Source organism: Gallinula chloropus (assembly GCF_964237585.1).
Source record: "Gallinula chloropus genome assembly, chromosome: 2".
Lineage (NCBI taxonomy): Eukaryota > Metazoa > Chordata > Aves > Gruiformes > Rallidae > Gallinula > Gallinula chloropus.
The window spans coordinates 146,503,375-146,515,130 of NC_140086.1; the positions used below are offsets into that span (position 1 = coordinate 146,503,375).

The following is an 11,756-nucleotide window of genomic DNA, read 5'->3' on the forward strand; positions in this document are numbered from 1 at the left end:
AATTGGCAGCCTTGAGAAGATAGTTATTTTTTTTGTAAGGATGGCAATAAAAGATATTCTTCTTCCTCCATTAACACAACATCAAGAAACATTAAATCAGAACGAAGCTCTGAATTCAGAAGACAAATCCAACAATATCCAATATATGTATACTCTGGGTTTGGGTCCCCAAACTTTGACATAATCTCACTAGTGAAGACTATTGCTAAGCAGAGCTAGAAAGTGGTTCATATAAAATGAAATCACTAATAATTGATAGTGTAACTAAGAGTCATTCTGGTTTTCCATTCTGGACCTCTTTCGTCTTTCTCAGAAATTGTGATTTAAATCACATAGCTTACTCAGTCATATTTTAAAAGACATTTTATACAAAAGATATGATAATATTACAGGTCTGGAGGACCAGTACTGCAGATGGTTGCAAGATATTTCCCTGCCTTGCTGTGGAAATGTCGTGGTTTCACCCCGGCTGAGAGCCAAGATCCACGCAGCTGCCTGCTCCTTAAAGGAAAAGAGCAGGTTAAAGGGAAGGGGAGGGGGGGTGAGAAGTAAGGGAAGGGAAAAGGAAGAGAAAGGGGCAAATAACCCCAAGATCAAGAAATTAAGAGGCCCGTGGGTTGGGATAAGGATAGTTTACTAAGATAACAGAAAGATACAATATAACAATGCTAACAGGACTTCAAAGCAGAAATATATGAAGCTGTTGATACACAATGCAGTTTCTCACCAAACCCACAACTCAGGCCGTGCCACCCAGAGCCGTCCCAGAACCCGACCGTCCCCCAAGAACCGCGCATCCCGGAGCCGCCCTCGGCCTTTCTCCCGTCAGCCCCCAATATCCTGGGCAGGACGTAACTGGCGTGGAATACTCTCTTTGGCCAGTTGGGCCACCTGTCCTGGCTTCGCCCCTCCTTTCTCATGAAGAGCTGAGAAAGTCCTTGACTGTCTGACAGCAACTAGAAACATCAGGGTGTTATCAGCACTACTCCCATTTTACTCTCAAACACAGCATTCATTCGCTGTTACAAATGAAATTAACTCCATCCTGACCAAAACCAGGACAGGAAATTATATGACATAATTGAAATTGTTGCATGAAAACTGAGAAATTTCTGGTAGACTGTACTCTCTTCCTAAAAATTAATATGTAATAAATTTTGGTTTGATGCTTCTAACTTCAGGTAATAACACAAACCTACAACATGCAATCCTATCATTAGCACAGTTCCGAGATCTACAGGAACATTCAATTATAAAGATAACTACTTATCTGTGGGAAGTGGAAAGCCCAGTACTCTTCCACTTCATAGATGGTTTGAATTTCTTCTTGTCAATGGATCTTCTTCTTGCTGCAGAACTTTCCACTTTCTCAGATACACTCTTTTCTGTAAAATCAGAAAGGTTCTGGGATTGGCCAGAGACCTTAGCATCAACTGCTTCCATACACTGATAATTCTTCTCATATGTTGGTTCTTCAAAAAAATTACATTCCTAATAAAAGAAAGAGACAGAGTTTGTCAGTCATATATGAATAATGCATATTAAACCAATAAATTTTAAGTACAATTCCAGGGTGCTGTGCTTAAAAATTGTATGTAGTAAACATACAATTAGATTATAATCATAAAATCATATTGCCTTTAAAGGAATGAAACAATAATTTGGAAAGTAGTTGTTATGTGTGCAGAATAAAGTTCTTGAAATAAACGAACTAGCTAAATTTGGACCTTCCTGAACATACTTGAATATGGTGTGTTGCTCAATTTCTAGTACGTTAAACAATTTCTGACACAATCACTTTTATATAACCTAATTCCAAAAGAGTTTTAAGATCTAGAGTTGCAAAGTCAGTTATTCTGCTTTCAAAAAAATATTTCCCTGCATAACGGATTTACAAAAAATTCCCACAAAAAAAAAAAAGTACATAAAACTGAAAATAGGCTATGATAAACTGCTAGACTTCAGTTCCAAGTAATTTAATTTGATATAGTTCAGAATTAATATAAGCACATTCTGTTTCATTTTTTCATCTTCTGTCCCTCAGGACAAAGCATTGTTGAACAAGTCATATACAAGAATGGAGCTGAGTGGCACCTACCAATCCTTCAGCTGTCTATGTTTAGTACCATGGCTGATCAAAAATACCCAGAACAGAAAGGACTCTTGTCAACTCTTATTCTCTATTGGAACATATTGAATTTTTACAGGAAAGACAGCCTACAATCATTGCTTAGCCTTATTATTGCAGCTGTCTCTACCGGATAGGTGAAGAGATTCCTTTATGTATCTGATTCAAGGGAGCTTTAAGGAGACTGTCACAGTATGATGATTTTTGACTAGCCCCTGATGTGAATCGGCTGTTCCAGGCTTGCTGACCCAACTGCCTTATCATAAACTAATTCATCCCAATTCTCACATTCTGAAAATGTAGTTTAGACAAGACAATTTAACACATGATGAACTAGACAAATCACAGGGGAATTGATGCTATAGCTTGGCCAGCTAAGCACATGTTAAAAAGTATGTTTCCTACCCCACTATATGCCAACACAGCAATTCTAAGTGTTAGCTTAAACAAGGCCAAGAAGATATTACAAAAGTTAATTGGTTTTGCAATATATGTGCATGCAATGAGCTTACTGAAGCTCTCCTCTGCTCAGAAAATAAATCAAAACTATTTCCAGTCCTAATTTATTTCATGTAGACAACCTTGGAAATACAGCTTTTCTCTGCCTTTCGGAGTTCTTGACTGAAGATTTTCTCTCACATACAAATGCTCTGCAGCTCTACAATACTAACTTGTTTAAATCCTCATTCTAGAATGCAGAATGTACTAAACAAGCTCTTTGGCAAGACAGTATGATATTCTTAAACTACTGAAATTTATAATCTTCACCATAAACTTATTTAGACAGTTAGGGAATCCTGAGTGATTTATGTGACAACTGAAGGAAAATAAGACAAATTCTATTTAGTTACTTTTATTTAATAAGTGTACACATTTCTTGAATAGCTACAGCATCTTTATAAGAGCAGAAAACCAGTAAAGAAAGGTATATTATCTCTATTATCAATATTAATGTTAATCTTTATTAACATTTAGGATTACAAAGATAAAATAATTACTAAATTATTACCATATTTTACCTTTCATGACCATAAAATGAAAACAAATCACTTTGAAAATACATTAAATAAGTAATTATATCTAAAAACATTAATATATTGTCACATTTAGGAAATTTTAAATGTTCTGTTCTTTCAGAACTGTTAAATATGTGTATATATATATATATATATTTAAAAAAAAACCAAACAAAAAAACCCCCAGCCCTACATCCAGGAAAAAATCCGAACCAAAAGAGATGAAAATTTCCCTGTTAATGACTTTCTTTTTGCAATAATTAAAATTCCATATAAAAACCACAATAAAACTTTTCACAAGTTTTAACCTGTTACAAATTTTACCACCAAGTTAATAATCTGCTATAAACACACTAGAAAGCTAAAAAGAAAGAAATTTTATCAGGTATGATGAAACAACTAAAACTGTAGTGGCACTGTGTGATTACAACCAACACAGAGCTCTACACAAAATGCAACACTTGCATTTTGCAGTGGCTGAATTATCACCGAGCGTGTCAGCTGGATGTTTAACACTTGGCTCTGATATTTAAATCAGGCAGTTGTCGTAAAAAAAGTTGGACTATTATTTATACTTAGGTTACAAAGAATGAAGATTAAAATTTAAGTGGTTTTGATCACAGAAAAACATTGTCCTAAAAAAGCTCGACCTTTTCCACAAAGATATCATATTTTCCTGCTTTAAAATTTCCAGTGCTCCATAAAGAATAACACCAGAAGAGAAGCAAAACTTTTTACACAAAATTAGAAGCTGACCTCACACATATGTGTTTGTACAAAGTAGAATATACAGCCAATAACAGTAAATACATACCTGTTTAGCCATATTTGCTACAAACCTTGGTGATTGCTCCCTTAAAAATGTGACAATATCTTTATATACATCACTTTTTCTTTCATAGTCAATGTCACCTTTATCCTTTAGTTGACCCTTACAAAAAGAATAAAATTGTTAATAGTGTTGCCTTTCACAGGTAATTGAATCTGTGCCATAAAACACTGCTAAAGAGCACACAGGTCACACTCTAATGAATTAGCCACAGAAGTTTCACGCTCAACAGAGTCCATCAAACTTCAATAATGCTTTGTGAAGACACATGTATCATCTTTGTGGATCCCAACAGATAATCAAGATCGCACATAGCATTCTGCAAGTAATTACTATCAGTTAATTGTACTGTGTGTAGTTCCACTGAAAAGAATTTATGGCTTACGGTGAACAACCAAGCTTCTGGTGCGGTATGACAGATGTCTAACAGGACCAGAAAATAATGTGACCTGACTTATTTAGTCAGGTGACCTGACTAACCTAAGCTTTATGAGCTTCTTCCATTAAAAATGTGCTATGTCAGAATTTCCCTGGATTTTTTAACTCTTAGGAAATCAATTTGTGGAGTCATGCCTGATGGATACCAGTCTTGCTTAAAAATGAATGTAAGAGCTCTGGTCACTGCTTAATACATGTGAGGGACTAGTATGCCTCAATAAAACCTGTGTAAGGAAAGAGGCAACCAAAATGAAAAGTAGAAGAGATACCATCTATAAAGCTTCCACTGAGAGAAGAAGGGACTTATCATTTATAAAAAGACAAGAGCATGCTGTATTAGTCCCACACAACAATATTACACCTCAGATCAAGAGCAATGAGGCACAAAAGAGGCATCTAGTCCCACAGTACCTTTAAACTAGAATGGTGTGAAGGACTGTTAAAGCACGTTTAAAGACTAAACCAACACTGTAAGCAAAAAGTGCAGAACAGTCTCTAGCATAAAACTTACTGAAAATGCCCTTGAAGCATCTGGGAAAACTCACATACATTTATTACTGCGTCTTCCCCTTTTGTACCAATAAACTAACTCCGCAGGCCCTACAGCCTCAACACCACTACCCTAAACTTGACAGATTTGTAATTTTAGCACATAAAAATAGGCATTACTTCATCAAATCCTACATTATTACTTACTCCATTTAAAAACACTCCTGTTGTGCTGCAAGTGATATACAAAGGATCAGTGTCATGTGGTTTGATGACTAAATAACAAATTTCTCCATGCATTTGTCTCCAGGGAGGAGCTCGGCATCCATTAGAGAACGTGTAATCTGCAATCAATTAGCAAGAATGTTTTCATACAGTTTAAAAGTATTTTTAATAGTTATGCTTGATGATAAATATAGCGTGTATACAAATAAAATTTCCCAAATCAATGCTCTACTCTTAAGAATTTGTACTCAGTTATCTATTAATTATGCAAAGCTCTGTGACCTGTGGCCTGATCCACGTAAGAACTGCCACTTTGCTGAGTACTCCTCAGGATCAGGGGAGTTTACTTCTTCTGCTTCCACTGAAGAAATTCAGTTTGGAGAAATTCAGATTGCAGATCATTCCTATAACTAAAGGCTGAAGAACAGCACTCCATACCTGTAAATAGGTTTCATTTCCCTTTATAATTTTAAAGTAGAAATAAACACTTTAAATTCATGACTGAAACTAATTTAACAAATCTCAGACAGAAGCCAAGTACTTTAATAAAAGTATATATAAATGTGAGCTATGGCAGATCCGGACCTGAAGTATATTCCAGTGATTCCAGTACTGTATCTTCTCCTTTCCCAGAGAAATTCTTGAGAAAATTCACTTCATTATTTATAGCAGCTGGATTTAGTCTTACATCTCTGCAATAAATAGAAGAAGGTCTAAAATATTTTCATCAGAGGATGTACTCAGAGAAATGAAAAGGGAGTATCACATGATTTTTTTTTTCTTTTACATTGAGTCTTAACAGAAGCAACAAAAATCTGGAAATTGTTTTTCATAATTTTATCTGTTTATTGAAATGTTAGTTCCATAGCTAATATGAGATCCTTGTAACTACAAAACAGGCTCAATGCAATATTTATTACACTTCCATAAAGAAATAAATATTTCCTTGAAAATATTTAACTGTAACTTTGTTGTTTGTACAAATGACTTCAATTTGCTACCAAAATGCAAAACATATGCAATAAAAAACCCCACCCTCGTGGGCACAGACTTGCATACTCACACCTACAGCAAAATCTTCAGGGGAAAAAAAAAGTTTTTTCTATAACCTAGTGATTCTGAAAGTTATTTCAATACATTTCTTTATGTCCCACCAAAAGCACATGTTGTGGGTTGAATTCGATCTGATTTAACAATAAACCAAAAAAGAAGTACTGGCTGACATGTTTAGCTTCCATTTGAAATGTACTTACAGGGAAATCTGTTTCAAAGAACTATTAAGCAGCTGCAAATCCAGCTGATGAAGAAGAAGACCGATTTTCATTTTCATCTCTGTTTCAGGGTCATCTTCCTTTTTCACTTTGTCAAGTAAGTGCAACATGGACATATCTTCTCCTTCAATGGTCCCATATTCAGGGCCAAGAATTTTCACTATAGGATCTCTGTTGGCTGAAAACATGAAACAGAATCATAAAATGTTAAAAGTTATTAGGCAAGACAAACACTTTTTATCTCAATTGCTAAACAGGAACTTTCATAATATGCATAGTTATTCATCAAATATTACTGTATGATGTACTGTTTCATACCCCTCTGTTGCAATATGAAATGCACTTTTAAAAATCTGAAAACTTTAAGAACAAAAAGAAATTTTTCATAACAAGTAAAATTCCAATCTACAACAATGACTAAGATGCATTCAACCAAGAGGCGAATATTAAATACTTCCCTTTATCAGCAGGGCCCCTTCCAGAAAACATGCCTGGCTGATCACCAAAACAGGAAATTAATGGGTTTATGATCGAAAATTGAACATTCTAAAAATATGATTTAGCATTAAAGAGCATCTTTTAAGGCTTTTAGCAGCATTCCAAATTGTCCTGTTACTTCCTCAGCTATGCCACCTGTTCTTTCTGATAAACAGTGGCATAACTACATGTTAATGGGGTTTACAAAAAGATTTTCCTCTATTCCTGCAAATGAAGTCCCATGAATCTGTGAATGCCTCTGCATGACACCCTGTCCATATTTTTCTTCTCTATTATTCATGGTTGATCACTGTTCATGACAGGAACAGGATCCTGGATTAGATTAATCTTAAATTGGACCCAGAATAAGCATTTCTGTTTTAGTATTGCAGATGAAATTTCTACTAATATCACCAAAAAATATTATTGATCTCTTTTACCTCCAAGGAGAAGAGGATATCCAGTTTAGCATACCAAAGATCTTCTTGTCAGACTGAAAATCTAGAACTTGAATATGACAAGTACTCATACTTACATTTTAAAAGCCATTGCAAGAAGACCTGGAAGTTCTCACTGTGAACCTTGTGCAAGTAGGAATGTTTTAAGCATATGAGCTTTTCTTTGGCTTTTTTTTTTAAGGATGCAACATTTTAAAAGAGGGTTACACTATAATCATAGGAAAAACTGCTATTAGTCTCCAATAAGACATTAATTTTCAGAAATTTAAATGTACTGTCTCTTGCAACAGCTGGGGTATTACTCAGTATACATGACTCTCTATATGAGATTCAATACTTTTATTTTCACTTTATTCCAGACTTCTCTAGTATTGATTTCAGTGAAAACAAAAGAAGAATTAGAAACATCATTAACTTCTGGATCAGGACCTATAGCTACCTTCATGAATCAACAGCTTCTAATATACTTAAAAGAAGGTATGTCTTTCTTCCTTTACATTTCATAAACATGAGTTGAAGAAGACACACTTTTTAAGAGAGAGGAAAGATGAAAAAAGAAAATTATAAAAGAAACCTTCGAGGCATGCTTGTGCTTCCTTTAATCTTTTTTCCATAGCAATTTGTAGGAAACAGGACAGCTGGTCAAAGCTGCGAACTCTGAGTGTTGATGCAGTGAGGATAAGCAATGGTTGGCCATCTTTACCTCTGGCTTCAGATCGAACAGTTGTTCCACTAGAAAAATTAAATAATATCTTTTTAGAATAAGAACTTTTAATAGCAAATTCTAGAGAAGAATCTTGAATTTTATTCAAGCTTCACATGACAAAGCATATACTGTTTCCTTAAACTTCAGAAAATTACCAAGGTAAAACCAATTTATTGACTGCAAATCAGCAGGTAGCTCCCAAATAAGCCTGTGACCCTGTGGGAAGCCTGCACTGGAGCAGGGTGCTAGCAGGGCCTGTGGTCCATGGAGAGAGAGAGGAGTCCACACCAGAGCAGGTTTGCTGTCAGGACTTGTGACTCCATGGGGGTCCCATGCTGGAGCAGTCTGGTCCTGAAGGTCTGCACCTTGTGGAAGGGACCCATGCTGGAGCAGTTCATGAAGAATAGGAACCCGTGGGAAAAGCTCACATTGTAGAAGTTGGTGGAGGACTATCACCCATGGGAGGGACTCAGTGCTGGAGTGTGGGAAGAGTGTGGGAGGAAGGAGTATGAGAGACAAGGTGTGATGGCTGTAAACCTCATTACCTATTCTCCTGCACTGTTTTTGGGGGGGCAACATAGAGAAAATCAAGAATGAAGTTCAGCTAAGGAAGAAGGGAGGTGCTTGCTTTTATTTCTCGTTATTCTACTCTGACTTTTGATTGGCAATACATTAAATTAATTTCCATGAGTAGGCTCTAGTTTTCCTGTGACAGTGACTGACAGTGACTGGTGAGTGATCCTCCTGTCATTATCTTGACCCATGAGCCTTTCCTTGTATTTTTCCCCTCCATCCATTTGATAAGGGGGAATGATAAAGCAGCATTGGTGGGCACCTGGCAGCCTGTCAAGGTCAACCCAATACATGGGGGCCACTCCTAATACTAACAGAAGCCATGGGGTTAATTACTGTTAAGACACGTGTTCTGAAAAGTCTTAGGAATACACAGTGCAAGTTGTATAAATGCCTGACTAAACATGTCTGTATCACAATCAAGATAGAATAGTCTCAGATGTTCAAAAACCCTACAAATTTTAACTCAGTATCTTATCAGTAAAAACTCCACCCATTTCAGCCTCCCAAATATACCAAGGTTTGCTTTATACTTAATGAGCACAGTTTGCCTTTGTAGTTCACCCTCAACTTTTCAAAACACTGCAGTTCAAGACTTACTCGATCTCGTAACCCTCTCCAAAGACTGAGCAGCTCAATTGCGTTTTCCACTCAAGGGGCTCTCTGAAGACAAATGCCGCTTCCTGGGGATGTCTAGTGCTGAAGTCATCCACAAACTTAATAATTTGCTTTAAAAGAGATTCGTTCAAAGGGGTGAGTTCAAGTGTGCCAGTTCCAGAACCAGCAGCAGTCCACTGAGCTGCTCTTGCCAATGCCGCTCCCATGGTCTCAACCAGTATCAAGGCTGTATCACACCTTAGCAAAGAAACAAAGAGAATGACCAAGCTGAGCTCTCCAATGATAAAGGCAGTGAGCTTGGATGCTAGAATTTGAAATACACTTATCTATGAATGATTAGGTTAACTTTTCTTTTTTTTTTCTTTCTTTTTTTTTTTGTTTAATTCTGATTTATTAGTTCCTGGTGAAACTCAGGGAGCTGACTGCAGAAGGACGGCAGGCCTCTCCTACGGCTGTAACAAAAGGCTCTACGGTTCTCCTTGTGAAGCTGATGCCACTGTGAAAAGCCGGGGGGACGGGCACATCCAACCACCAGCAATTTCCCCACCCCGCACTTTCTTTAAATGGAGGAAAGGGGGATATCACACCGGTCTGTGAGCCTGGCAGGAGCAGAAGCTACCGAAGTGAGGCGGGCGCAGGGATCCCTCGGCCCTGAGGAGAGCCCGGGCCGCCCGGCGTGGCACCGACCCACACGCTCTCCTTGCAGGGCCCGGGGCGGAAGCTGGGATCCGGGCTGCCTAGGCTCCGGGGGGGCCCCGGAGCCCGGTGGTTGTGGAGGGGTCCCCCAGGGACGCAGACGGCTGAACACCCCTCACGCCCGCCCTCATACCTTGCGCCGGGTGAACCGCGTCGGACCCCGCCATCGCCGCTTGGCAGAGGTCGGCGGCGTTGCTATAGGGATGGGCCCGGCGGCAGCTGTTACCGGGAGAAGCGTGTAAACACAAGCGGCGCCCGGCGGCGGTGAAGGGCCGCTGCCGCCTCGTTGGAGGTGCAGCCTGGTGAGGCGGCCGCTAGTGTGAGCCCCGGGGCGTGATATCCTGAGGGGAAGGGCTACGGCCCCTCAAGGACGGTGGGGAGGTCGGGGCGCTTGCCCTGAGGAAAATCGGCACTTCGGTGTTGGGAAAGGGTGTGGGAGGGCGTGGAAGTGGGTACTGTGCTGGAGGCTGGTGAGCAGGGTAGTGGGCGATGGCTTGTGGAGTGAGGCTAAGGCTAGAACTGTTCTCATTAGAAGGCAAGAGGACATATAGTGAAAATAAGAAAATATGCTCTACTTTTGTGGTGTGGGATTAAATAATGTAGTGAGTAGAGGTACTTTGCACCAGAGTTTAAAGGAAGACCACCTTTTTAGCTTACATTTAAGTCACTCTACCTTAAACCTTTCACTAGCTTTCAGTCATTAAGAGAGCTTTAATTTGTCACCATTGACCACGTTCAGTTCTTGAGGCAGCGTGACAGATCATGCTTGAAATGCTTTTTGTTAAAATGTAATGTGAAATTAGTGTTTCTTGAAAGAAGTAAATATGTATGGGCAGTGCCAATGAACAAAGTCCTTTCACATGCTGAGGGCAGCACACCATGATAAACCTGCAAATAACGCACCCCAAATACAGAATGGAAATTAATACTATTTCCCCAATCCTATTCTTGATCCAAAATGTGCATGGGCCATCGCTCCTGATAAATTTTTAAGTTATAGGGTTGCTAGTGCACTCCTACTTGCTTGTCTCCTGTACCACCGAGCTGATTCAAGAACTGCATTCTTGGACCTCCATCCCACCTGTAAATCCCACACACCCCCCTGCCATCCATCAAAATACCTCTGAAATGATAAAAACTGGACATAGATTTGACCTAGGAAGAAATGGTTACCTGTTGTACACTAGCTGAGGACGCTATGTTCAGCTTTCCAGTATGTGTCCTTTCAAAGGCATAGGAAAATACTCCTTTCAAGGGCCATCCAACACAAGGATCCTGCAGCCCCAGCACCACAGAGTTAACGTAGCCAGGAGTTATTTTACCACCTGAGAGCTCAGCTGTGTAAGACCACTCTAATAATGAGGAAGGTCATGGAATGTATGTGGGTTCTATTTCAAAGAATAACAGTGTGAGATTAAGACATTTTTTCAGGCAGTTGGCTGTCCGTGTACATTTTACTTACTAGAACTTTCAAGCAGTAACTATGGATAAGTACATGCAGTCTGCACAATGATGACTTGAGAATAGCATTGGTTTTCTTGTGTCACTGCATAGCTTGGATAAGATAGAAGAGGAATCACTCGATTAGGTGAAAGTAAAGGAGCATTTTTAGTAAAAAGCCTGGGTTAAGTCTTAGCGTAATTTCTTTTCTTTATGGACTATATGTGAAGACATTTCCAGAAAGGATTAAATCTTTTTACTGAAATAATGACTATTAAAAGGTTGGATTTGATGGGCAGAAGGTGTAAACAGCAAAATGTGGAAACGAGTAAAAGTATCCCCACCATGGGTGGTAGGGAGTGAAGACAGTGAGTTTTCACACACAGCTGAGT

General features: G+C 38.7%; 1 protein-coding gene across 1 annotated transcript; it reads right to left on the reverse strand.

The window, feature by feature from the left end:
* Nucleotides 1-1,266: 1,266 nt before the first annotated feature.
* On the reverse strand, nucleotides 1,267-9,434 carry LOC311189115 (outer dynein arm-docking complex subunit 2-like; the record flags this gene model as incomplete). The annotated part of the gene is made up of 7 exons (XM_084260695.1): nucleotides 1,267-1,491; nucleotides 3,959-4,075; nucleotides 5,108-5,244; nucleotides 5,711-5,817; nucleotides 6,379-6,574; nucleotides 7,906-8,063; nucleotides 9,211-9,434. The coding sequence occupies 7 exons, from the start codon at nucleotides 9,432-9,434 to the stop codon at nucleotides 1,267-1,269; spliced, it is 1,164 nt and encodes a 387-aa protein (XP_084116821.1).
* Between the last annotated feature and the right edge of the window lie 2,322 nt (nucleotides 9,435-11,756).